Source organism: Trematomus bernacchii, unplaced genomic scaffold (genome assembly GCF_902827165.1).
Source record: "Trematomus bernacchii unplaced genomic scaffold, fTreBer1.1, whole genome shotgun sequence".
Taxonomy (NCBI): Eukaryota; Metazoa; Chordata; class Actinopteri; order Perciformes; family Nototheniidae; genus Trematomus; species Trematomus bernacchii.
This window is the reverse complement of record NW_022987689.1, coordinates 11809948-11837226: the sequence shown is the minus strand read 5'-3', so window position 1 is coordinate 11837226 and position 27279 is coordinate 11809948. Positions and strand designations below refer to the sequence as shown.

General features: G+C 39.1%; 2 protein-coding genes across 3 annotated transcripts in view; both read right to left on the bottom strand.

Moving 5' to 3' along the window:
- LOC117488438 (unconventional myosin-VIIa-like) overlaps window positions 1–8572 on the bottom strand; it is a 28199-nt gene extending 19627 nt beyond the window's left edge. For both annotated transcript variants that reach the window (XM_034137325.1, XM_034137326.1), the window contains exons 1-17: window positions 8466–8572; window positions 8196–8232; window positions 7533–7634; window positions 7097–7249; window positions 6523–6591; window positions 6323–6438; window positions 6100–6227; window positions 5298–5440; window positions 3951–4064; window positions 3712–3865; window positions 3053–3129; window positions 2843–2962; window positions 1881–2023; window positions 1581–1791; window positions 1309–1444; window positions 1056–1222; window positions 165–305 (exon numbers count right to left, since the gene is read on the bottom strand). In XM_034137325.1, coding sequence (XP_033993216.1) covers window positions 165–305; window positions 1056–1222; window positions 1309–1444; window positions 1581–1791; window positions 1881–2023; window positions 2843–2962; window positions 3053–3129; window positions 3712–3865; window positions 3951–4064; window positions 5298–5440; window positions 6100–6227; window positions 6323–6438; window positions 6523–6591; window positions 7097–7249; window positions 7533–7634; window positions 8196–8207 — 1986 coding nt within the window. In that variant the 5' untranslated portion in view covers window positions 8208–8232; window positions 8466–8572. The remainder of the gene's footprint in view (window positions 1–164; window positions 306–1055; window positions 1223–1308; window positions 1445–1580; window positions 1792–1880; window positions 2024–2842; window positions 2963–3052; window positions 3130–3711; window positions 3866–3950; window positions 4065–5297; window positions 5441–6099; window positions 6228–6322; window positions 6439–6522; window positions 6592–7096; window positions 7250–7532; window positions 7635–8195; window positions 8233–8465) is intronic.
- A 2615-nt stretch (window positions 8573–11187) lies between these two features.
- On the bottom strand, window positions 11188–26316 carry dis3l2 (DIS3 like 3'-5' exoribonuclease 2). Its single transcript, XM_034137327.1, has 20 exons — window positions 26215–26316; window positions 24825–25607; window positions 24613–24743; window positions 24423–24476; window positions 24172–24273; window positions 22310–22531; window positions 21356–21585; window positions 21097–21270; window positions 20097–20176; window positions 19898–20010; window positions 19685–19792; window positions 19305–19538; window positions 18468–18547; window positions 16821–17004; window positions 16109–16195; window positions 15782–15929; window positions 15178–15308; window positions 14707–14811; window positions 13494–13598; window positions 11188–13149 (listed from the first exon to the last, which is right to left on the bottom strand). The coding sequence occupies exons 2-20, from the start codon at window positions 25582–25584 to the stop codon at window positions 13048–13050; spliced, it is 3150 nt and encodes a 1049-aa protein (XP_033993218.1). The 5' UTR covers window positions 25585–25607; window positions 26215–26316; the 3' UTR covers window positions 11188–13047.
- Window positions 26317–27279: the final 963 nt, after the last annotated feature.

The following is a 27279-nucleotide window of genomic DNA, read 5'->3' as shown; positions in this document are numbered from 1 at the left end:
CATTTCCTATGACAAACATCACTGACACTTCTCTCAACCTTCATCTAATGTGCTTATAATACATAACTGCTTAATGATACAGTCATGTTTCAAAATGCTAAACATAGCACTCGTTGCGTGTTATTTTGACCACAATATACAGTAGTTGCTCATGTGTGACTCGCCTCAGACTGCTTTTCGTTGTTGGGTTTGAAGCAGCGGATGAAGGAAGGCTGGCACGTGGACAGAGCCTTCATCAAGGAGTCCAGAGACTGACGGAACTGAGCACTCAGCGTCGCCACTTGCTTACGGTTGTCAGTCTGGGCCTGCATGGATGAAAGAAAAATACTAAAGTCATGTTATCAATGGAGTGCTGCAGGAATGAGTCCTAAAACATGGAAATGAGTTAGCATTTTTGCAACTTCTGGTCCCTCGTCTCAAAGTCATGGGTTTTACTTATAGTCTAAAATATCAATATTTTAAACTTTGTTTTACATTATAAACTATGATTTTACTGGTCTCAAAAAAGGCGGATGCTATCAAGTGGCAAAATGAGACTACTTAACGTCCTCACGCCCAAGGAATGAGGAAGAGCACTTGAAGCTAATTTTGGTTGTGGCTAAATCGTGGAATTACAACTTCCTGGTCCGTCATGGAAGCCCACCTACAGTAGAAAGCTGTATCCAGTTTCCTTTATACATTCAAAATCACAGCGACAAACAAGTCCCCATTAAGCTTAGCTGTGGTGATGTTGAAGTCATGTGACAGTGGTGTAGCTACTTTATAGCTTAACGTTAGCTTTTTAGCTAATGTTAGCTAATGTTAGCTGTTGCAGTTATGATTCAAAAATCCTATCAGGGTCTTTAGTTGTGAAGCTTTTGTTAACCACAGAGCACATTTTCAGCAATAATACAAAATCCAATGGGACTTTTGTCAAGGGAACCAGGATTTTACTTTGGGTTGTTCCCAAAACAAAAATGGTCAACCTTTTAGCACCATTGTCCAACCAAATAAGTAGAAGATTTATGTAGCATTGTAAAAGTAAATGACGTGCATATGGGAGTACATTTCCATACCCGTAGAGAGTTGTTGGGCGTCATGACGATCTTCTTGTTGTTACTGATCTTTAAATTATTGGTTGAAAGCTCTTCCTCAAATATCTGTTGAAGCAGCATATTCTTGGTCTTTTTCACCATGTTGATCATGTCAGAACTGACCGCATCTCTGTTCTTTTCCAGGAAGCCTTCAGGGGGGAAAAAGAACAATACTATCACCATGCAACAGATCATTAGTCTTCAGTTGGACTTTTTGTAAATGTTGTTTTTGTACCTTTGGAGTCGTAGTATACGATGCCAGCATAGTGGCGAACGCCAAAGTCTGTGTCGTATTCACTTCTGGAGGAGAGGTAGTTCTTGTTCCTACGATGTTGTTGGTTCATCTTGTTCAGCATAGTGGCGTCAGAGCCCTGTGGCACACCAAACAATACTTTGACTTTAAAACCAGAACATATATTACTGAACTGGCAGATTCCAAAGTAAAGACTTTAATAATACTTGCTGTGTGATTTGTCTTAAAAGCAACCCTTGTATAGCGCAACCAACCTTTGGAAAGTGGCTTTCTTCATCGATCAGAGCCAGAAGGTTACAGGGTTTCACAGCCAGAACGTCCAGGATGCTCTGATTGTCACTGAATTCGATGCTATTCCAAACAATGTCCTCCTTCAGGTACTCCTTCTGCTCCAGCTTGAAGATGTGGCCCACGAAGAACTGCTGCAGCTTCTCATTGGCAAAGTTTATGCACAGCTGCTCGAAGCTGTAGGACGACAGGGTTACATTTGAGCAGCTGCAACTAAGTGTAAAACAGTGCTGTGCTCAACATGAGAAAAAAAACCAAGTCCTTACCTGTTTGTTTTGAAGTTCTCAAAACCAAAGATATCGAGCAGGCCGATGGACAGGAAGGAGGATTTGGGGCTTTTGGTCAACTTCTTATAGATGACATTGTTGATTTTCTCAACGATCCATATGAACAGCTTGTTGTAGATTGCCTGAGCGATCGATACAAAATGTGTTAAAAATATAATTGTATCTTCTTATCAAGAGGAATCAGTCCAACTCACGAAGGAATATTAAAGTAATAGTTTGTCAAGAAACGCACTGCTGTGAACAGGAGTAGCAAATTCAGTTTAACCACCTAAAATAAAGACCCACACAAAGGGTCAACATCGATTTAAGTGTACGCTATACTTAGAATATTTTTGATGCTTAACTTTCCCGTCAGACAATTATACAATGCATAAGGAACTGAAGCTGTTATATAAGCTCTCGCAATATCCACTCCATTGACAAAAGTAATTTTATCTTGCAGAACAAGGAAATCTATCGCTGCCTTGATCGGCTAGTTTTTTGTGTTTTTTTGTGACTTTGAAGATTCTGACCTAACCAAAGTCACATAACAACACAAACCAACAAACGAATAGAGGCAGAGGTAGACCAGCAACCCCTGTGTTCTGCAAGGTAACATTACCTTTTTTGTCAAAGTAGTTTAGTGGCATAGGAAAGAGCATACATGGGGTTCAAGTAGAGTTTAGTTCTTCAGTGACTGGATGGTTATTTGTAATAATCCCTGCATCCCCCCCTCTCATGACAACTGCTGTATCTGAAAACCCCTGCCTGCACGCTCCTCTTTTAAATTGTGTTGAAGTTCTAGTTTGAGTTTTCAATGAATCCCTCTGCAATCAAAGGTTTAAAAGACGTCATGCTGTTATCTTTATCAATTACAGTACGCAACATTTTTTCTATATGAAAGGATCCAATAAGGAAGTTGGCAGCCTTCTGATTGCCAGTCATTGGGTCAGATTTATTACCTTCACGAAGGCGTCCCTACAGTCAGACGCCTGATCGGCGCTGAGGGGTTTGATCACACTCTCTCTGTTGGTCATAAAGGAGCGTTCGGTCAAACTCTTTGCCAGGGCAGACCTCTTCACCTGAAGGGAAAAGACGTAACTTTTTCAATCATTTCGTGCTGATACAGATAATAAGTTAATGGTTTACCATCACTCGATCTCTGCGCTCACCTCCAGGAGTGATGCTGCCATGCTGAAGTGTTGGGATTTGCTGACGTCACTGGTTTCCAAGTTATTTTGTGTGTTGGCTGGTGGGAACATGAAATCAAATGTAACAACAACACCACAAAAAAAGTACCCCTTTTGGGTAATCACATTTTCTATGATGCCCATGTCTACAATTGCATTGCATTATAAATGTACTTAAAATGCGTTATATAAGCACTGTCAATTTGAACGCGCAATGAATCTGTAAACTTAAATGTGTAACAAAAAAACAATATAAACAAAGAAAAACATTTGTAAAAATGTTGGAATTCATGAAAAATAAATCAGAAATCATAAAATATATTATAATTAAATGAAATAAAAGCTCTGATTTCTAAGTATTTTAAACTTAAGCTTCACATTTAAAAAATGAATGTTGTGATTAAACGCAATTACGTTTTTTTTATCGATTGACACCACAAGTAATAATCTGACTTTATCTTGTAGTGGAGTGTTGTAACATTTTGGTATTACTACAGTGTGTTTAAATGCTTTCGGTGTAGCAACCATTAATGCTAGGATTATAGTAAATCTGTTTTATTTACCTTTTTATTGTTCCTGACATTAAATATAACCAGCAATTTATAGAAAAAAACTATAATATGTCACATGTGTTGACTCACCCTGGAAGCAGACGTTTCCCAGGTGTAACATGGCTGCGAGCAGCTTGAGGATTTCCTGACACTGGAGTTCTGAGAAGGTGAGGATCTTCATGGCGGAGAGAATACGCTGGTAGTCTTTAGCATCATCCCTGCTGTCACACTGGATACAGCCGCCCTGTAGCACATGAGAAGGAAGGTTCACATTGTTTACAGTAAATCGACAAGATGTCAGATGTTCGGGGTGGCAGCCAATGTTATACCTTGGAAAGGAATTTGTACTCCTTAGCATCACCGAGGTTCAACGTTTTCTTCTCCTCTGCCGTGGCTCCTGCCAGCATACAGTAAAACACGTGGTAGTTTCTCTCCTCCAGGGCCTAAAGGTAGTGTGGAGCAAAAAGAAACCACTATTGTTACAAGAAGATAAACAGTAACACTTTCCATGTCTAAAATGCATTATAGTCTGATTACTTAGAAGTATAACTAGTTCTATGTACTATTTATAATGCTTTAAAATATAACAATTATCATTTATTATGCTTTTTGGGGTTTTCCTTTTCCTGGAGTGTATTATAACGGTTTGTGTGCATGTAAATGGTTTGCAAAGGCTAAAATCTCAAAGTTGGCTCCAAGGGGGTTTCTCTCCCACTCACTCCCCCCCACTCCCTTGTCTGATACACCTCTATTGTTGTCCTTTGTTTACTTCCAAAACATAGTGACATCACTATGTAACACTCGTGTTTCTATTGGCTGGCGCTGCAACACATTGTACGTAAAATGGAACGGGGGATATCTCTAAAGCAGTTGACCAATCACAACAGAGCCAGACAAAATACAAATATGAACCATAAAATGAGCAATATAGGGCCCCTTTAATTACATTTAAGGTCAAGTGTCATAACACCACATTTTTGCTAGTTATTCATAGATTTGATTGGATTAAATTATGTATTTTTCACTTAACTTAATGTAAATAATGCCCGTTTAAAGTGACTTATAACCACCTTTTAATTTATTTTATCTCCATATACCTCAGGTATATAATTACTTCACATTAAGCACTTAAAGTAACTTTATATCAAATTATAAAGCATTATAACTGTGATTATAATGCATAAAAAAGCAATATATACTGTATTACGATTATTAGAATGATTATACTCTGAATGTTATTAAATAGCATTAGGAATTCTTATAAGTGCTTATAAATAGAGTTTAACCGAGCCATAAGCCTTTTGAGAATGAATGGCATGAATAACAAAATGAACTGTTAATTACATTAAATACTACATAACAATCCACAAATCAGGAAAACATAAGAAAGAAAAAGTGAAAAAGAAATAAGAAGAGAGGAATTGCTCAATAAGTGTGCTTTTAATGCTTTATAATTATAGGACGTGTACCAGTAAAAGAAAAGGTGTTTAAAAGGACACTCATTGTGGCTGTGAATGACCTGCTAATATTTTCCATGACTTCAACGTGCAATTCTCTGAGGGTTCACTGTCCATGATAACACCGTGTTTATCTAACCAGCCCTGTTTTTATTGCCCCCCCTCCCCTCATTGGGGATATGATAAGAAGGAGCAGGTGTTTGGACTGAGACAACTCACCTGATGGCAGACACGGGACTTCTCCAGGAGATACTGCTCCACTCGAGCTCCTTCAATCACTCCGTTCTTATTGAAGAAGATCTCCAAATATTTCCCAAAGCGACTGGAGTTGTCATTGCGGATCGTTTTTGCATTTCCAAACGCTGCATGGGACAGAACAAGGAGGGTTTATTATTATTTTTGTACTTTTTCTGTGTATGGGTGTGTCTCAACAGGAAGTTGTTTGTGGAGATTCTTATCTCCTAAGACCTGTTAACGTGTTTTCCTCAAAAGGAGTAATATATTGCTACTGATGTACTGTATCACATGGCAAAGCTGTGTCACGAATTGTACAAGTTGAGAAAATCCCACAAAATAAAAGCTTGAAAGGGTTTTTAAAGTTTTTTTTTGGTGTGCAATTTATATTTTAATTGAACATGTTTCAGAGTTTTCAGAAGCCAACTAAAACCAGTATTTTAATGTAGCAGGCAGCATATAAATTGTTTGGGATACATTTCACTTTTTACTCTGGATGTCACTAAAAAGTTGTTGTAAAAGGTTTGCATTTGTGTATGATAAGCATAAATAAATGTAAGATTTGTTGAAGGTTTGTCTTTATGTGTTAGCCTTATTGCTATCATTCGATATAACTTGTTCAAATATAACCTTATACACACTTTACTCTGCTTTCGTGTAATATTTTGCTAAGCCGCATTCATTAACTCACAGGTCACAGCTGTTAATCCTGAAATTAGTCACCTATGTACTAAGACAAGAATCGATTTTGAATGTCAATTGTTTTGACAGTCTGTTGGCGTAGTACCTTCGAGGATGGGGTTGGACTCGAGGATCTGCTGCTCGATCTGCTGCTCAGAAAGCTCACCGCTGACCGCCGCCAAATACTGCAGGATCAACTTTGTGCTCTCTGTCTTCCCCGCACCTGATTCCCCACTGAGGAAAATATAGAAGAGAAGACGAAGTGTAAACAAAAAGCAAACCCTAACAAGATGTATGCTATTGAAGACTGTCAAATGATTCATGGTGACCTGATGATGCAGCACTGGTTCCTGAGATGCCGCATCATGTTACAGTAGCATGACTCAGCGATGGCGAAGATGTGCGGAGGGAGTTCCCCCAGCTTTCGACCGTGGTACAACCCCACCTGAAGGATAACGGGGTTAGATGATGAAGGGGAAATGATTTGCAACTGTAGTACGTCTGTGATGAATTTTAAAACCAGCCTCACCTGGTCACCTGAATAAAAAGGGAAATCCTTGTATGGGTTCACTGCCACCAGCACAGAGCCTGTGTAGGTCTGTAAAAGACAAATGGTGCTGTGTGAGATGTTTAGGATAGAGTAATATTCAAGTGCACTTATGATGGCAGAACTGTATGGTTAATTCAATTTTATTCTCATACATTTGCTACCATTGTTCCTAAAGCATGGTGAAAACAAACATGATTGTCTAATTGTTTAATATTATTTGTGCGTTCCTACTCTGGTTTTTGGTATTCTTCTAAATATTTGCAGATTTGTATTGCCGTAAGGGTTGGGCATATTATGTATACATGACACTATAGTGATATTTAATCATACAAAGAAGGTACATTCAATTTAATTCGAGATAAACAAAGCATTGAAAAATGTCAAATGATCAGGAATTATTGTAAATGTTCAGATTTCTTATTCATTATTGGCACTATTTGATTTCATTTTCTATTGTGTAGTTTAATTGTTTATTTACTCTCATTAAAATGTCTGGAATTCTTTACTTTCTTATTGTTTGAAAATCTTTGAGCTGCATAGCACTTTGCCTTACATAGATAAGGCCTCGTTTGTGTCGCAGCAGCAGGTTCCTGAGGAGGCCGGCCTCCGTCATGTCTCCCAGCTTGATCATGTCATCCACCCCCTCCACAGAGGTGGGGTGCATGATCCTGAGCGAGGCTTCCTGCTCCTGGGACAGACTCCGCTGCTGCGAGAGGTCAAAGAAAGAAATAAGGTCAAACCGCAGGCTGTAAATGTTTTTTATGATGCTTTATGTAAGCAATACATACAGTATTGATTTAGCTTTTTATTTAAACCAACACACTTTAACATATTGATTTGGCTTTTTAATTAAACCAACACACTTTAACATATTGATTTGGCTTTTTATTTAAACCAACACACTTTAACATATTGATTTAGCTTTTTATTTAAACCAACACACTTTAACATATTGATTTGGCTTTTTATTTAAACAAGGGGATATTTACCTTTCCTTCATCGTCGACTAGTAACCGCTGACCAGATGGTGTTACTGTGACCCTAGCTCCAATGGGCACCCCGATGTCGGAGTCCACCCACACCCACTCCCCCTGAAAATACACAGCACGATACATACAATGATAATATTCACCAGCAGATTTTCTGTTTAAAGCAACACTTCACCCACAATATGATCATTTTTTAATTGGCTTACCTCCATGGCAAACAAATAATTCAACCTGAGACATTTCTTGGTGAGATGAAGTAGAATCTGGGTTTTTGTGTTTGGGAAGTATTGAGCATTCAACTGGATGAATGAGACTTGGGTTATAGTTTCGATGACGTTAAACCTTGCCCTAATTTATTTTAATTCATTAACACTTTGCTCTGTTTTTTATTCTTTGATCTCTGTGGAGGCATTAGAGAAAATACATCGAGAATTCAAGGTACCAGGGTGAATAATTGATAATCAAAGAATCACTGTAAGGGTGAAGCATTCCTTTAATGTTCTTAAGAATACCACATTTATGATGGGACCGCCTTTATAAGCTTACATTATTTCCTTGAAGGAATGACTGCAGGAAATGTTTACACTACATCAAGGAACAAGCATGATTTCTAGTAAGTAGCATTCATAGCAATAAAACCCATTCTGAATTTCTCAGTCCTACCTTTCTCAGCATCACAGATTTTCAGCGTTCCTACTCCCTAAACACAAAGAAATCCATATGATGAGTTGCAGTTTCAAAGAAAAGTGTCTCCTTTGAATTTAGTTTGGATATCCGTAGGTCATCATGCATTACAAAAAACCCAAGGTAGGGTTTAAAAAGTATTTATTACAAATCCCCTGTTGTTCTCAATGCCATCGGTTAATATGCACATAGGCAGCAAAATAGTAATAACAAAAAATCAGTATGACTGAAATATATGAAGAGGTCTACCTAACAGTCCTTTAAGGAGCGATCTTCATTAATTTCCACCCTTTCAGTGTGCCGTAGAGTTGCTGTTTGTCCCGAAGCCCTGCTGAATCTGTCTCAGTATGTAGGAGGTGACTCGGCTCTCCTTTGACTGACGAACTGATTTTTATGGCACTTTGACTTTGAACCAGCTGTTGCTGAAAAAGGAAGGGGAAGAGAAACTGATCTTACGGATATATCATATCTGTCTTGTCATGACCTGGCCAGCGTTACCCCATTTAATTGTTTATTTTCTGACGGTATCAGCAATAATTATATATTTTTATTTAATTTGTTTTGCATAGTTAATTGTGAATTTGTGTGTATATCTCTTGATTTTTTATTTTTCTCATGTAACTGTAAGTTCTGGTTGTTAAGTAAGTGTAATTGACAGTTCATCTATTTCTATACAGTCCCTTCTCTTATTGTCCATTAATGGAAATAAAATGACATACAATTCTAATGCTATTTTATAGCAATAACAGCACATTCATTCATCAATATTAAAGAACTCATTTGTCCTTTAAATGGCCTTGATGCCGATTGGCTATGGTCAAACATTCAGTGTCATAACATTTATGTGCAGCCTTTGGACTCTATCTGTGTTGATCAGAGTAGTCGTCTCACGCACTCGCCCTGCAATAAAGATTCAAATATGAGATTGAAACTATATCTTAAATTGACAGAGGACCAGCTTTAATATGTTTCATATTCTGCCTAACATACTGTAGGGACTCTGTGGTTGTTGATTAGTCACTGTCCATTATGAATGGCAATAAACTGAACATTTCCCATGTTAGACATGGACTTCAACCCTTAAGGGAAACCTCCCTCGAATGGGCAAAAGTAAGTTATCTGCACTACTATAAAATGTCATAAGGTCATGTGGGTTTCAAAAGTCAAAAGGATCACTCGCCTGAGATTGGAGGCACTCACTGGCGTCAGGAGGGTGTTCATCTTCGATAAGGAAATGTCTGTGAGGGAAGTCGGAGCAGAAAGATTGAAACTTAAACAAACAATTGCAGTAGCTAAGCTACTGTTTTGAATGAGAGTCATTTCAACCCTGCTTGAAGTAAATAAGTGGTGACGATAACATTTTCATAATACGTGACTGTTTGTGATACAAAAAGATAATCTTTCTGACTCTCCCAACAGCTATCTTTCACTAACTTTGTAATGACGTACAGTAACCTGCGTTATGACGTCTTAAGACGATAACAGCAGTCCGTTTTTTTCTCCAAGTGACACTAAGTAGCATAAGAAAGACACAAATATAAATTGGTTTAGTAACCAATAAAATACTACATGCTTGACTGAATGTATTTAAGTGTTTGACTGCTACTGACTTATGGTGTGCTATGACCGGTAGCAAATGGTGGCTAATGTTAGCAAACCTTTAGCATTTTTCCTTAACGTAGTGTGGCTAATGCGTTTGCTATTAACAAAGGTTACAAAGAGATGAGCTATGCAACTTTCTCTGTCTAAAAAATAACCCACTACCCAAAACAAATATATTTTAAAAATATTTAAAGCTGTTAATTACCAATTACCAAATATTAACTTTTCTCTGCCCTGTTAAAAAGCTAAATGCTCCTTTTGTTTTACTAGCTAGTCACTAAGTTAGGGTAGGCTACTGTCGTTCTGTACAGGTAGTGAACAGCAGGTTTAACGTTGTGTTCATGGCAAAGTGCAACAAAAAGATGCTACGACAGCAGTAACAGTAAACATAAACTGTTGAGTAGCCGGTAATGATTAAAACTATGGTACAAAGCTGGAGTTCAGGTGTAGGCCTACTGTATATCAGACCCTTTACAGGAAGTCAGGTGAACCTGATAACCTAATATAAATTATTAACCATTACACATATCTCTTCACTTACTATCTTGTTATGTCAAGTCTGGGACCTTCTCAATATAACTATAATTTAATTACAGTTTCCAGATATTGGAAGAGGCCCATGAGTCTCTTTGCTAATTATCAATGGTCTTTGCAATTAACAGCAGATGTACCCATGTTAAGTAAATTGGCAAAGGTCAGAGGAACTCCAAGAGAGGTCTTCCTCAGATATAATACAGTTAAAGTCTTGTTAGTTAGTGGTTCATATCCAGCATGCATTAGCTAAGAAACGATAAGGATGTTGGTGTGTGACATCTGGAACTTACATGTTGCTCTGATGTTGGTGCGTCCAAGTTTAGGAGACCTGACAATGTGTGTGCGTTAAACATGATTAGGGAACATGTTCGTGTGTCATTTAGGAAACGTATATTTGGCCTGTGTTTTCTTGTGTTCGTGGGAGCATTTCTGCGATTGGTTGCTGTTGAAGCAAGGTAATGTTTCCCCATTGTTGTTTGGTGGTGCGCAACTAAATAATGATTAATCTCAACTATTTCTGTGTTTGTGTTTCATTGATTCCTCTCCGTTTCATTCTTTCCTGTTGTGTGAGTACTGGATCTCCATAACAATCTTCTACCAGCTGGATCAGAATGTGGTTTCATTGCAAACACTCCCTGGTAACAAAGAACGCAGATTATCTCTGTTTTTTTGGAATATAAAATAAACAGCAGGGCAGTGCCCATTGAGTCATCAGTGTGTCACTGTCAGCACGGATCACTTACTCATTTCTGTTCCTCCTCATCCTCACTGACTGTACCATCGACACCAGAATGTAATTATGTTTAAACTTGTGTTCAGGGAAAAAACCAAACAGTTTTAGTCATTCATGTAGGTCTTTTATTTCCCAATAGACAAGCACAACTACAGTATATATTGCTCTGGATGGTTTAAGCACAGTACAAATGCACTTCAAATACTGACATAATTCAAAGTAACATCTTACAATATAACATTGCTAAATACACAGAAATTGTACTTTTGATTTTTTTTTTTTTTTACTTAGATGTATGTAAGGTTTCCAATTAAATAGATTTTTTTTTCAACCAATTGCAGATCATCCCAATGAGTCAGTACAGTTGTTTTGCACCATAACTTAACTTTTAAAATGTTTAAAGTCTGTGAAAAACAAAACATTAAAAATTAAAGTGAGTTAATGTTCTTCAAAACATATGGCACAAGCCTACAAACAATCAAACAAGAGGCTTGAAATCCAAAAATAAAAGAAAGTTGTGCAGACATAGCAGCGGACTTTATGATACTACATGGCACCGAGTAAAAAAGAGGCACATTGACTCAATTAAAGCAAAATCGAAGGCCCGCAATCTTTAAAAAAATGTGCCGCTTCACTAAAATGATCTTTTATCTTCTCTTGATTAAATTAAGGCTGAAATTCACAGTTGATATTAATGAGGTTCATTTAGAATGTGTGCTACAGAAATAAATTCTGAGAATGAAATCCCCACAAATTACAATTGGAATTCAATAAGATCTCAAGGCCACCAACCTTTTTCGGCAGCATTTCAAGAAATTCTAAAACAATATGTTGGATACATCCTCCTTTAAGAATTGAAATCAAACCAAAACTCCTATGATCTGTACCTTCTGGCCCCCAGAAGAATCTGAAAACTCTTCAGTATAAAACCTTTAAATACATACAACAATATAAAAAGTCATGGATGGCAGAAGCTGTTATTTTGTCTAAGCAGGCGTTAATCCACCTGTTCTGTTGTTATAATGTAGATTATAAACTTGCTTTTACTGCTACATGTTTCACTGTTTTATGTATGTATCTTCACAACAAGTTATATAACAACAACCATAGACAGACAACCAAGTAAACGTCAGTAGTGTGGTATACTCTTTTGCTCTGCAAACACAAATAAGGCTCTTAACTCAATCTAGAATCTAAAACTAGTCATTGATATTAAACTGAAAATCAGCTTTCGCGCATTACACTGTGTACAACAGTTATATCACAACGGTCCTCATAAAGGTCAATAAATCCGCAGCAACATAAAAGTAATTGCTGCATAGGTTATTTCACCGTCAGACTTGCGTCACATTTTAAATTGAAGTCCATCCACTGAATTACATAAAATAGTTCCCTAAAGTAAATCACTGAGGCTTAAAAAAACAAACAGTGTTTACATGTTTTAAACCAATGACTGTAAATCACACACGTCACAGAGTCAACACTATTCCAATGCATACCTTGGTAGACGTTTAAAACGTATTCTACTTTTATTTCTGTTCCTTTTAAAGACTGAAAGCCTTTAATGCCTTGTGAATGGGAACCGGTTTCATGTCTATAAATGTGGCCTTCCATGTATTACGCAAAAAAAAGAAAGATAAGTAACTATGATAGCAAAATGAGAACTATTGAACACAATAACAGACTTTGGAAAATTGGCAATCATCCAGAACATAACTGTGGGTTATTTGCAGTAAGTGGGCTAATATTAAAAATGAAAAACACCTGGATTGGGACTTAAGAAGATGGGGAAGATGGGGAACTTCAATTGAAATCTGATTGACGGTGATTTCCCTGCTAACCACCTAGCCTACTGCTAATACTGCTCCTAAAATACTACTTGTTCTTCTAATCAACAAAAGAAAATGTGCAATTCCAAATTTCCATCCAAGTGTTTGTGTGCTCTACAGCACATTTAGGTGTTTACTCTTCCTTCTCCTCGGGCCTCTTCAGCACTGCACTGTATTTCATGGGCGCACCGTCCGCTTTCAGCTGCACCTCCACTAACGTGAAGATTGAAATGACCTGGAAGTGGAAACAAGAAATTATGATTTTTACAATTCGGTTTTTGCTCAGGACACTTTTTTTAAACATGTTTACGGCTGGTCCAAATCTTTAGGGAACAAGTGAGTCGTCTTGTTTTCTCCTGGTTATTTCAAATTAAATCAATTAAATCAATAATTTGTTTGGGAAATGTGCATAAAAACCACAATACCTGATATGATGTGCAAAAAGAAGTTTGGTATTTCTCTGTCTCGCATTACTATCACATTACTGTCGAAGCCACTTCAAAAATACAATCACAAACTCCCCCATTCTATTTGTATTAAACAATACCTCTATTTTTCAATTGACAGGTAGGTCCTCACCTGCTCTACTGGAGCTTTGTTCAGGTCCTCTGGTATCCAGAGCAGCGTCAGCTCGGATTTCTTCCCCACCTTATGATGGCGGAAAGAGCTCAGGCCCGTAATCGACTGAATGTGGAAACAAACGGTTTCATATAGTATCAGATTAAACGGGCATGTGATGATGACTTAGGGCTGCTCAATTAATCGTATTTTAATCGCAATTACGATTTTGGCTTGCAACGATTATGAAAACAACATAATCGAAATAAAACGATTATCTTTGTATTTTTTTTGTATTGGTTTTTCAGTTGAATTATACTTAAAGTTCAGGGTAATCAACTGTTAAAAACATACTGTTCACATTTTTTTTTTCAATAAATGGATGTTTTTAACAATCGTGATATCAATTATTGACTCAAATAATCGAGATTATGATTTTTGCCATAATGGAGCAGCCCTATGATGACTTGTGTTTTCGTACCACACTGACACTCATTTTCCACTCCTGAGTAGGTTTTTACAGTACTAAATAATATGCTGCATTTTCACTGCATGGTACGGCTTTGTTGAATTTGGTTCACTCTTTTTTTTCCGTTTGTGAAACGTTGTGGATATTACCTGGTAACTTTTTCAGTACCACCTTTGTCGATGTTTCAAGGGAGGTCAGCCACAGCTAGAAACTGGAGACAATTTCAGAGAGAAACTTCACTAGCGCGAACAAGACATCTTGCACGAACCCGCTGATATTGTATAGCCAAGATATCGTCAATAGCGAGCGGAATATTAGATTTACTCAAAATAAAAACCACAATGAAAAATGTACAAAGAAGCTCCTCTGGTTTTTGATAAAGAGATTCCAGGCGGTTTCACATAGCGTGGGTACAGCAATCAGCTGAGAATCCCGCCTACACCGAGGGGGTAACATCTGGAGTTAGAAACGGAAATAAAGAAAGTAATTGATCCAAAAAGTGAGTCGAGTAGAATGTACAGCCGTTCCATGCAGTGGAAGTGTCAAATAAACGGTCAATAGAATATCTCTAAATATGAGACCGATGTCACCAACAATTAAGACCAAAGAGGTTTTAAAAGATACAAAGTAATAATTAAAAACACAAAATAAAAACACTTGACCAACAATGTTAATCAAATGTGTACAAAAGGACTTAATTGAAGGCTGTAAATAATAACATATTAAAAAAACTGATCTCTGTAACTGGAGTGTTTTGGAGCTGACCTTGCAGTAGACGCGTTTCTGTACTCCGTATCGGAGAACCAGCACATCAAAGGACTGATCCAGGACCCCCATCACCATGGCCTCAGAGTCCAGAGGGCCACAATCCTGTGGGGCACGGACAAAGAAAAGACTTCAGTACACCGACTAGGTCTTACACAGTTTAATACCGACAGACATTGGTTTAAACAGATTCTGAAATAAGCTTAAACTCGCCCCTCCCCCAGAGACCACGACAATATTTACATATATGAAATGCGAATGGAAATGTTGTAACATAGGTCAAATTAAAAATAACGTTTTTGAGAAACTTTATATGAAAGATCTAATGTCAGAACTATGAAATAATTTGTTTTTTATGTTATGGTTGTATTTAAAGTATTTATAGCAAAAAAGTAATAATAATAATAATTATAGGCACTGTAGCAAAGAGAACAATAATAAAAAGGTGTGTTTTTCCATTAGGCTACCCACCTTTACAAACACTGCGAAGAAGAGCTCAGAGCTGAGCTCCTGGACTCTCTTGGACAGAGTCTTCCTTTCGTTGCAGTGGGACGCCTGCTTTTCCACATCCTGTGTCGAGAGCCCCAAACTGGGTCCACACTCTGCATCCAAACATTCAGCAGACAGACACCAGCATAATGAGAATGGAAGAGAAAACAACATCACTGATATAGAGTGGTGCACCGATGACCTATTTGTTTTGTAGGCCAACCTGAAAGTTATCAAGGCAAGGGCTCCCTCAGCAGGCTGTACAATAACTACATCAACTTGCATGTCTCAGTAGCTAAGCTAAAGGCTGCTAATGTTTGGCTAATGCCATTCAGCAGTCTCATACAAGCACTTGTTGGCAGTCGCTGTTTTTATGACACATAGAAACGTTAAAGACATGTATATCGTGACGTATTTACTGACGTCAGCTTGTGTTACCACAGATCCTTTTTCAGGCCTCTTTCCACAAACATGTTCCAAAAAATGTTCTTCTCTTTTTGAGATTAATGTATATTTACGCATGGCCCTTGTTTAATAAAATAAATAATAATTCAATAGATAATTATGAATTAGTTGAAGTACGCACTCAGTGAGTAGGCCAGCAGCCGGTGGACGATGATGTCGGCGTAGCGCCTGATGGGGGATGTGAAGTGGGTGTAGAGAGGAACGTTCAGGGCGTAGTGCTTAAAGAGGTCCTCCGTCTTAAGAGTTCCTGAACAGAAGTACAGCGCCATCTGCGGGAAAAGACAAACAATAAATACAGAAACTCACAGAAATATTACTTGAAATTATTTATGTAATATTTTAAGATGACCCGTTTTCTTTGATGCCAACAACTATTACACAATAACACAATTTAGAAAAACTGAACACATCTACAATAGAAATACAATGGTTGGGGCCGAGCTCTCACCTGCATGGGTCTGGAGCACATGTGGGTGAGGACTTCTTTTCTGGCAGCGGTATACTCATCATCTCCGAGAGTGGTGTGGAGACTCTTCTGCAGGTTGGAAAGGCAGAAAAGAGAATTGAATCATCAACACCGTTATTACTCAACATCATTTACAGAAGGTGTGAGGACTCAAAAGCTTTGTCAATCATGTATTGAGCATCCAAGTAAAATTATGAAATGGAAAAGAAAGGTATTGCTGGAAATACGGGTAGGCGATTCATATTGAGATGATAGTACATCTGTTTATATGCATTACTTCAATAATGAACACCTCTCAACACTCCAAAAGAAGGTGATCTTAATGCTTAAGACAAGGGAAATGTAAGAGTTTTAATGACATTTATTTTTACAATTATTTTGAGATTTCAATATCTAGATATTCAAGACAACATTTTACGTCTAAAGGAACTTTTGAAAGATTGATTTAGGACATTTAATACAAAGTATGGCGTTATTTTTTTAAATGTCTGATTATAAGACTTAATATAACAACAACTAGATAGGTAAGCATGTTTCGGCAATGCAGTAGTTTGGTTCTTGACGATTTCATTTGCAACCCTATCACGATTTGCAAAAATAGTGATGTCAGTTAGAATAGGTTGATCAGAGATATTGAACTTTAAATATTGTTCTGAGAAATTAGACACTGGGCCGTTGTATTGCGAGTACTTACATGCAGCGCTCCTGCAGAGGACAGATCTATGTCGATTCCCAGCTGGTCACAAAGCTCCTGCAGCTCCTCCGCCATTTTGGCCTTAGGTGGGGGGTGGCGCCTGAGCAGGGCCAGCTGAGGGAATTTGGAGTGGATGTGGTGGGCTGTGGCGATGTTAGCCAGCAACATGAACTCCTCCACCAACCTGGAGAACAAAGTTATGCATGATGGTTAAATCAATGAATCTATTTATTTTATAAAAGCTAAATATCACGATTACACATTTGCATCAGGGGGCGTTAAAGTGTGTACACTGTCTTTAAAGGAAGAAACGTTCCAAAGAAATCCGAAAAGGAGAAAACTCATGGAGATCGACAAAGGAGGGATCCCTCTGCCAGGACAGACGAAAACGTGCAATCCATGTTGTGTGTACATAAAAAAAACTAAACAAAATGACAATATAGAAAATCCAAATATCAAGAAGGATGTCAAAAAACTTGAAGAGCAGCCAGAATGTCGAAAAAAACCAGACAAAACAAAGAGGGACTGATATTTAAGCATTCCAGACTGATGCAGAAAGGTATTTTACTAAAGTTTACATGTGTCACATCAAGTAAAGGCTCCTTTTGGAAGAGAAGGACACATGCCCCTTTCACACCATCGCAATTCCCGTTCTCGCTCCGTGCTAGAGCTTTTCTGGTTCGGAACCGGATTTTCTTTTCAGCCCCCGTTTTGTTCGCTGTTCGTTTTGTCCGCTGCTGCGTCATGACGTCACCGTTTACATCGCTGATTTTCTCCCCAACTGCGTCGGGTCGATGATCGTGTTGCTTTTAATCGTACAAAGCCAGATTAAATTAAATAACTACTTCTCCAACCTTATACTTTTCTCCAGAGTGCCGTGGTTCATTGTTTATTAATGTGTTTCAGCGGCATTTACCGACCGCTGCAGTGCTGCCGCTGTTTGGCATCACAACGCTGTTATGAAAGTTTCTCTGGTATAAAATGGGTGATGTTAGCATAGCAACCGAAGCTAAACTGACTATCTTGACTACTTGTTGTTGCTATCCTATTGTGGCATAAGCCGTTTTCTACAGGCACATTTTACCGGCGTATTTTTCATTATGATTCTACTTGTGATAGTCGGACATGACAACCTGTGCAGCCCATGTATTGATTCCATCCGATAGCTGCTATAATAACAAACAAAACGTCTATCTGCTCTCCACAATGATCAATAACAGCGAACGGATGGTCAAAGTAAGGTAGCCTACAAATAAACAGAATCACACGTTAGTGTTGCCTGACTTTATAAAGTGTGTTTTTTAAATACAGTAAGTGTGTGGTTGCGTTCTAGTCACTTTGCTCAGCGCTACTGCTTGTTACAACTTTGAATTGCCGTACTCGCCATAAACTGTTATTGCTCAGGTTGATCCCGCTCTTGCCCCTGCCCCCCGCTCCGACGTAAGCGTGACGTATGCGGTTCTTGCTTCTAGACCGACATTTCTTTGGAGCTTGGTAAGAACCGGTTTTCGGGGAAAAGAGCTGGCTCCGCTGCGGTGTGAACAGGAAAAAACGGTGCTTATCAGTCTCTAGCTCCGAACCGGCCCTGGAACCGCGTTGGTGTGAAAGGGGCAACAGAGATTCATCTGACGAGGGTTTGATACTCACTTGTTGCTGTCTCTGTACTGGTAAACGTAGCAGCCTTGAGGCATCATGGTCTCTTTGTCCAGGGTAAAAGCCAGTTTCAACTGAAACAAAAAAACAAGCCATGCACATGAAAATAATGTCAGAGCCTGAAGGGTTAGTGTGACTAACAGTGTAAGCAATGGGACCAGGTCAGTCAATACTGTACGTCTGAGGAAAACACTTCATCACAGCTACATTAAGATGCAAAAACGTCAATCGTCCAAGTAAACGGTTGTACATTTAAACGTGAAGGTAATAATTGTAGAAGCTGCATTAAAATATTAAACACAAGCCTCAGAAATCCCAGTTTCAGTGTTAGCCAGTCATCCACAGTTGGATTTAAAGGATTGATTCCCTATTGCTTTAATTTCACCATATATCAACCCAAAGACATTGTGTAATTGTTTGCTGACTGACCAACATATTTGGGCTCCAAGCAAATCAAAATGCATGGTTTCCTTAAATCAGTGATCGGATTGGCAAACACTTCGGAACTTTTATTTACCCCCAGTCCAATAACAGCAGATATTTTCACCCAAAAAGGGGCGGGGCCATGACAAATTAAATAATATGGGTTTAGTTGCCATCCATTCCTTATGTAGACTTTTTATAAAAGTACTGTTGGGTAACATCATATTAGCCAGCTCAAATATTCCTGTTAAATCTGCAAAAAATGTAATATTATGTATATTAATATAATACTAGGAAGGCTGAAAGCACGATCAGCAGCTACACAGACTTAACCACGCCCTGTCTTTTCGTTTTAACTATGAAAGGAAACCCTACCATAGAGTAAAGCCTGAGAAAGTGAGGACTAACCTGGTCCAGTCTGAGGGCTCCTCCTGAGAAGCGCTGAGCTCGGAGGTTCTTGGCAATGGAGTGCAGGTGGAGCACAGCCTGATGGATCTCGTCGATGGGGTGCTTGGGGTCTGTGGGTGGCAGCTCCTCCGCGGAGAACATCCTGTCGGGGGCGTCGATCATGCTCTGAGCGTGGTCGTAGCTCAGCTTCACGCAGGAGCGGATGACAGAGCGGCCAAACCACTCGCTCAGGATCTGGAGGAGGGGTGGAGGACCAATGTCATTAAAACAGACAAACACCCAGACTAAATGCCGTTAGCTTAATCAAAAGCGGTGAGACTTTTTAAATCATCTTTACCTAATAAACTAACTTTCTATTGTTTGGTCATAAATGGTCTTACCTTCCCCTCCGGTGTGATTTTCCAAATGACGGAGAAAGTGAGCCTGTCAATGAGAGGATTGAGACTGCACAGCTCCTCACACAGCAGCCTGGGCAACATGGGGATCACCTGGAGAGAGACCAAACTCATTTAGTGAAGTCTAAAGGATTTGTTTATTAAACTACCACTGAGAAAAAGGGACTGAGATTGATTGAAGAGCCAAGAAACACTCACCTTTTGAACCATGTACACACTAGTTGCTCTTCGGCTGGCGATAGAATCCAGAGCGTTGTCCTCACCCACAAAGTAACTCACGTCAGCAATGTGGACTCCCAACTCAAAGTTACCTTGGTTAAAAATACAGTTTATGACACCACTTCCCGAAAAACAGAAAAAATGAAATTGTACATGTTGCCTGATTAAGGTGATTTACCATCAGGGAGTAGTTTACAGGAGAGAGCATCGTCCAGGTCTCTGGCAGTAGCGGGGTCGATGGTGAAAATACACTCCTTCCTGTATGATCAAAAAGGGCTTTGTGAGTCATATAAGTAAAGTCATATAAATGACGTCTTAAGGCCCAGACACACTAAGCATATCATCGGCCGTCGGACAATGTTGGCGAGGTCAATGAGGATCTAGTTTTTGCAGGCAGTTCCGCATCATATGTATTTTTCGCACAAGAAGAAAATATTCCCTCTGATTGGCTGTTCAGCTAAAACAGACTTCCAGAAATCCAACAAACGTCTTAAGTCAAGAGGGAGTACACAGAGGAACTTCTTGCTTTCAACTACATCTCCGAATTTTTAACAACAAAGACATTATATTTACAGTCTTCGGGTTTTCCTTTATGAATGGCAATACGGCCCACCAAAGCCTGCTGTTATAAATGTCATTTCCTCTCATTTAAGCACAGAATATGCTTGCTAGTTGGCTCTATACTTTGAGATGTTTTTAACATGACTTTAAGACCAAGATCCAGGAGACTTAAATTAATGCAACAGCTCCGTTGTCTCAAGATTTGTCCTGTCTGTATTTAGTGTCTATGCCTTTAAAATACTTGTTTTCTGTCGTTGAAATTCTCAGACAGTAACCCAGTTATCAGCAACAACAGCAGTCATGTGTTAGAAAACACAATGCTACTTGTGTGCAAAGCTGGATGTGCTTCGGCTGGCATGTTCCCACTAGGGCTGCACAATTCATTGGTGTTTTATCGAAATCACAATATGGAATGTGCAATATTTAAAAAATTGCAGTAAGGGCACTTTTTGGTCATTGCAAAATATGTGAAAATATCTGAGTGCTGAAAGATATATTGTGTTGCTGTAGAGAAGTCTCGGCATACAAAAGGTATTCTGAAGAGGATTTCCTCTAATATTGTGAATCTTATCACAATATCAGTCAAAATAAAAAAATACATGAACAGTAGTCTTTACCTTAAGTCTTTTCTCTTGCTCATCTCCTCTGGTGGGATGGTCCAGGGCAGGTTCTTCGGCAGGCAGTCCAACACCTCAGTTGAGAACTCAGTAAAATCCACCTCGTACTCGATCAGGATGCCCTCCGTCTCCGGCTCGATTTCTCCTGCCTGACCCAGGGTCTTAGCAAGTTGACTGGAGGACACATTAGGAGCGTCAGGCTGGTGGCTATTCTGTTAAAATCGTTGCCCACATAACGTTTTTGGAATTCATGACTCACCCTTCTGCAAAGTTGCTGTCTACCGGCCAGTCGATGATCCGGCATATGAACAAGGTGTTGGTATAGTCGCCCGGGCGGGAAGTAAAGTTTTCGGGACATTCAGCGAGGGGAACGTTTATCCGTGGCACCCGGTGGTCCACGGGGGAGAACATGGCAAAAGGCTTATCTGGTAGGAACTTCAGGAAGCCCGTCACCGCCCTCGAGTGTTTCTTCTCAACAATGTAAACCACCTGGAGGACGATTGATAGGGGAGGCATAGTGTTTGAAATCTAAGGCTTCAGTGTTTTATTTTAAGTATTCTAAAAATACTTTATTAGTATTCCATGACAACAATTCTGAGATGGATATCTAAATACAAAAAACATCAATAGACATTAATTGAATTAAAGTGAATACAGTTAATACTAATAATACATACAAATAATGGTAATGATAACTATAATAAATCAAAGGATAACATAGTAAAGAAAGATTAAATAATAATAATTCATAAATACAAATAAATAGACATGTTATAACAAAAACTGTATCCTGAGAAAAAGAGTAACTGGTTCATGAAGGCCAAGCGTAAAAAGCAGAAATGTTACGATCTTAAGGTATCGCAGATACAATACGTTTCTTTTCAAAGTAAAAGCATTTTGGAAAGGTCTAACTTTTGTTTTGAAATAGCAAGATTAACTATAGCATGACTTGGCTGGTTTACAACAGTAATACATCTGCAATTAGTCAAATAGTTACTATCACTTCAATGATTGTTTTAACATCAGCAGTTTTCATATGTTAATGATATTTCCTTCAGTGGAGTGTAAATAGATATTAATCTTCCAGCACATACTGTACAATCAACTCAAACAGAACTTTAAAACAAGCCCCTGCTATTGCTTCTTTTTGGGAAAAAGAAGAGTTGGTTAATTTTGTATGGGAAAGTGTTGAACTGAAAGGCGGGATGCTCACTTTAGCAGTTTTTTGGAGTATTTCCCCATTGGGCCGTGGGGTTGAGGGTTCTTCCAGAGGTTCCACTTTGCGGATGAGTTCATCCTGGTCGCTACACCGGTCTTCCACATTCACATTGGGCCTGGGTTTACGCTCAGTCTTCTTCTGTGCTCTTTGAACCACGTTATCTTTCTGGGTGTCTGACTCACTGGCACCATCACAGTCAGTATCTGACCTTACAACCTAGATAGATACATACATTCATAATCATTTGGGGACACTCAAAAATGGGCTGCGGTAGAAAAGTATTTTTCACTTAGAAAGTGACCCAGAAGTATTTAGGTGGCAGCCATGAAAAGAGCTGGTGGTGTTGTACTAAATGCTATGGAAAGTTAGCCCTATTTCCTTTGACATAGGGTACATTACAACATCTTATGACAAAGGAAAGGAGAGGATGCTGTCCTACAATTCTCTGCAGCAGCAGCAGCATTGAGGGCAACACAACGTATTAACAGAAATAACAAATATTGTCGCAGTGTAATTGTTTATCATGGATAATGTGAACAAATCTTAAATTTGAGTGTGTATCTCTACTTGGATTTAAACCCATTGAGTATGTCACTGTAATATTTTCAATTTGTTATAAAGTTGCTTAAAACAATGTTGGTAGCATAGTGAAAGAGCAGTGGGATTCTATTCTTATAAATTCTCCTTCACACATTAGTTAAGCCCCTGTCACTGTCCCGAAATTGACACCAGATGGACACACGAATATGGAATTGTGAATTTCGCACGAAGATGGCAACGAAATTGGTCAACAGCCAAGCAACAGCCGAAGCAAGTGCGATGCCTACAGAAGGCCACACGATGGCACCCGAACCACACACGAAAATATGGTCGTAGACTTTACTGATGATTTAGAATGTATCCAGACTCAACGTAAGAGCTTGTGGCTCTTCGGGGGGTGCTAACATTTAAACATACACTTTATTCTTTACTTTCTCCGTCTTTATATGTAGATTAGAAGATATTACTTATCTCCGTCATGTTGTTTCCATAGCAACAACAACTTCCTGTCAACAGCGTAAACTCGCCTTCAAAATAAAAGCATCTAAATAAAACAGGAAGTTAACCTAAATTACATTTAAGACATACAACTGCAACGAAAGTAACAAAAACAATGTAATATCCTTTTCAGTTTCACAGAACACAAATTGGGTTATTTACATCATATGTTTACATGATTTTGTTGCGCAATAAATGCAATCTCGATGTCATCGTACTATAATACGATGGCTACACGACGGCATTGCGAGGCAATCCTAAGACAATCGGGCAGCTTCTTGTTTCCTTCGTATTGTCTTCGTGAGGCGAAAAATGCCCGATGGCACCGATGGTCACACGAAGTAAAGACGAAGATGACACGATTTGACAAGATGCCCTCACGAGTGCCTTACGAAGGGCAAAATGGACACACGAATTCAACACGAAAATGAACCTTCGCAAGGTCCTTCGGCAATTTTTTGGCATGCCAAAGATTTTGCCACCGCTCACGAAGTTGCTGCCGTAGCCTGAGAAACTCCACCGGCGGTCATACGATGGCTTAAGATGCCCTCACGAATGGCCCGATGTTGTTACGATCAGAGCCGAATTTGAACATTTCCTTTATCGTGTGTCCATCTGGTGTCAATTTCGGGACAGTGTGACAGGGGCTTTAACAATGTTAGGTTTTCTAATGAGGTCAAGGAAAAGTTGTAAGGAAACATTTATTTTGATGTCCTGCCGAGTTAACATAGAGCCTGAAATAATAATCAAACTTTGATTGAACAAAGACATGGCACCTTCACACCAAAAGTATCCATAGACGGGTAAGTGTAGTCTACCTTCCACTGCTCCCGAGGAAGGAGTTGCACCACCACCACGTCTCCATTCAGTGCTCTGTTGCGAGATACGATCCCATCCAGGAATATATCCCGTTTCTCATCCTGCCACAAAAAAGAAAAAAAGAAGGTGATTACTCGTCTCCTGCCATTTTGTGATTTAGACAGTAGTAAAACTATACAGTGCTTTTATAGGTACTTTTAGTTGATGTAGCAAAACATTATGTGTCGAATTCAATCTGGGATGAACTTACAGGAGATGGAATGAAAGCTTCGTGGAACTTCTTTGGGTTGATTCTTATCGGCCCCTGCAGAGAAAACATGGAGAATTTAGGAATAAATCCACCAGATTACTGTGAGTAGTTTGACCATCGAGTAAAAGTCATCCATACTCATGAAGGTTGTCAAAGTATTAGGAATAGTACTGTAACTATGGGTTTGTACCTGAAGGAGTTCCTCTCTTTTAAGGCCATGGGAAACCTCTTCAAATGTCATGTAGGATTCAAAGACCTGTTTCCTTGATCCTCTGCCTCCCCTGTTCTTACTCCTGTCAGCAGGAGAATTGGCACCTGTCCCTGAAAAATTATTGATTCCATGATGAACCAATGTATCAAAATTCACTATTATTGAGATGAAAAATCTAACCTATAATTTACCTTGCTGCACTTTTTTGTCTCTACCATGAGGAGACTTGGGCCTGGTCACTTGACTGTCAACCCCAGACGTTAATGCCCCCTCTGCGCTTTTCTCCTCTTCTGGGTGCCTTGTATTGGTTTTTTTCTTTGCCTTCTTCGTCTTCTCTAGCTCAAGTTCACCTGTACTGGCTTTATTTGGGGACTGGGGACATGCAACAGAGGACTCAATCTCTTTGGAGGTGACGTCTCTGTGAGAGTCCTTGTTTTTCTTCTGCTGCTTCTGGTTTTTCTTCATGTCATTGGGTTGTAAAGAACCAAGTTCCTCCCCAGACTCAACGTCCCCATCTTGGCTGGTGGCGGTGTCTCTTCTCTGTCCCCACCGCTGTCTGTCAGACACACCCTGCTTCCTCTCAGAGTCCTGCTGAGCACTGCGGGTGCTTAGTTTTTCCATGTACAAAGACAGTGAACTCTCCTCGCCTTTACTTTTCATGGAAGAGGGGGAGAAGTCACTTGAATCGGATAAATCGTTGGTCACTTGGTCCCTTCTCCGCTGGGGTATGTTCTGTCGGTCACTCTGGGCTTTGAGCTGTGTGCTCGGCCCATTTCCTTCCCTTTGAAAGACTGTGTCCTTTGCACATTGCTCTAGATAAAGGCTGAACTTGCTGCTGCTGTGCTGGCCGAGAAGCCTGGCGTAGGCATCTTTCTGTGGAGGAGTGCTCGAGTGATTCTGGGTGCGCTTTGGCTCTCGATTCTGGTTCATCGGTTGCCGAGGAGAATCCATATGGCTCCTTAAAGAAACTGTCTCTGAGAAAGATAAAAAGCTAACAGTATGAGTGCTGCCATTCAAGCATGAGACAATATAAATAACTTTCTGTCAAGCTATGTTACATACACACAAAGAATAGTAGTACAAATAACAGGAAAAAAATTTAAATCTTAAATGCATCTTTAGAAAATGAAGCACATCTTAAGTAATTGACTTGTTGCTGCGTAGTCAACTAATCTTACATCATATTACGTCATCTGTTAGTTGGTCCTGAATATAAAATGTAAACATGATAGTAAGTTATTAACCAAGTCAATATTACACAAAATAAATCATATCAATCATCATGGTATAATCATTACAAGAGACAGGGAAATCTTTATCATCGCATTAACATCGGTTATAACCTCTCACCAAGCTCGGAATACCTTTTAAATCACATCATAGCTAGCAGCTAACCGTTAAGTAACGTTCGGTTACATTTATTGGCAGTGCCTGAATTAGCATCAGCTATGCTAACTGCGACAGCAGGTGTCGCTTTAACCTTAATTAACTACTAATGTTGGAGACAGGCCGCGGCTTTGACCACGAGGAAGGACCCGAAATGGACGGAAATATAGTCAAACCTTAAATCTTAAACATTACCTTGCTCACTGCGTGTACGTTATGTAACTTGGCTGTCGTTCAGAGCAAAATGCTAGTTAGCTGATACATTCACTTCCTCCGTCGTCATAAATGGTTACAGTCGTGGTGCGTTTGAGTGATGTCGGAAATAAGAAAACTAGACGAACGCACATAAACGCCCCCACGGGGAGAGTCAGTTTGTGTCGTCAATGTTGTACTCTTCAACCCCTCTAAATGTATTAGCAATTGGGACAAGCTACTTTTTAGATTTTGATTATACAAAATAAACCATACCTTAAGAGGAACATTGACGTAATTAACACATGAATACATCAATAGTTATAATGCAATCATTAGATATGATTCTGAAATGTCCCATACATAATGAGTAGTTTAAGTATATTTTGATACTTATATACTTTTGTATTTTTAACACTTCAGAATTAAGGACTTTTTCTAGTCACTAAGTATATTGTACTGTAGTGTTGCTACTTTTACTTAGGTAAAAGATTTAGGTAGCCTATCCTTCAACCCTTTTATTTACAAAATACAATATTTTGCTGTCTGTTATGAAGAAAATATCAGGTACAACTCTATAAGGATCTAGATTTTTTTATCGAACGCTGAATTAATTCATTTTTGGGAAATGGCCCATTGACACTGAATTGGTGAGTTCATATATTTTTGAGTGAAACATTACAAATTGAATCACATGGCACGATACCCATGAGATCTATGATCAGTATTCACTGAGCAGACACAATTACACTTTAGTGGAGGGCAGCAAAGATTAAGTATGTACTTTATTATCTGATGAGAACAATTAAAAAATCAATTAACATTCAGGCATAAAATAAGTTTGTGTGAAGTCTGTGTGTGAGTGTGTGATGATGACAAACTGCTGTTTACGCTTGCTAAGTACTAGACAACTCATGAAGCCTCCTTCAAGTACGCACACGCACACGCACACACACACACACACACACACACACACACACACGCACACGCACGCACACACACGCACACACACACACACACACACACACACACACACACACACACGCACACGCACGCACACACACGCAC

What these genes read in the sequence shown, in the direction of transcription:
- dis3l2 (XM_034137327.1), bottom strand. Translation starts at nt 25,584, where the DNA reads ATGGATTCTCCTCGGCAACCGATGAACCAGAATCGAGAGCCAAAGCGC. An exon ending in AAGCTTTCATTCCATCTCCT is followed by an intron (nt 24,274 to 24,422) that starts GTAAGTTCATCC and finishes TTTTTGTGGCAG; the next exon opens with GATGAGAAACGGGATATATT. An exon ending in AAATCACACCGGAGGGGAAG is followed by an intron (nt 19,539 to 19,684) that starts GTAAGACCATTT and finishes CCCCTCCTCCAG; the next exon opens with ATCCTGAGCGAGTGGTTTGG.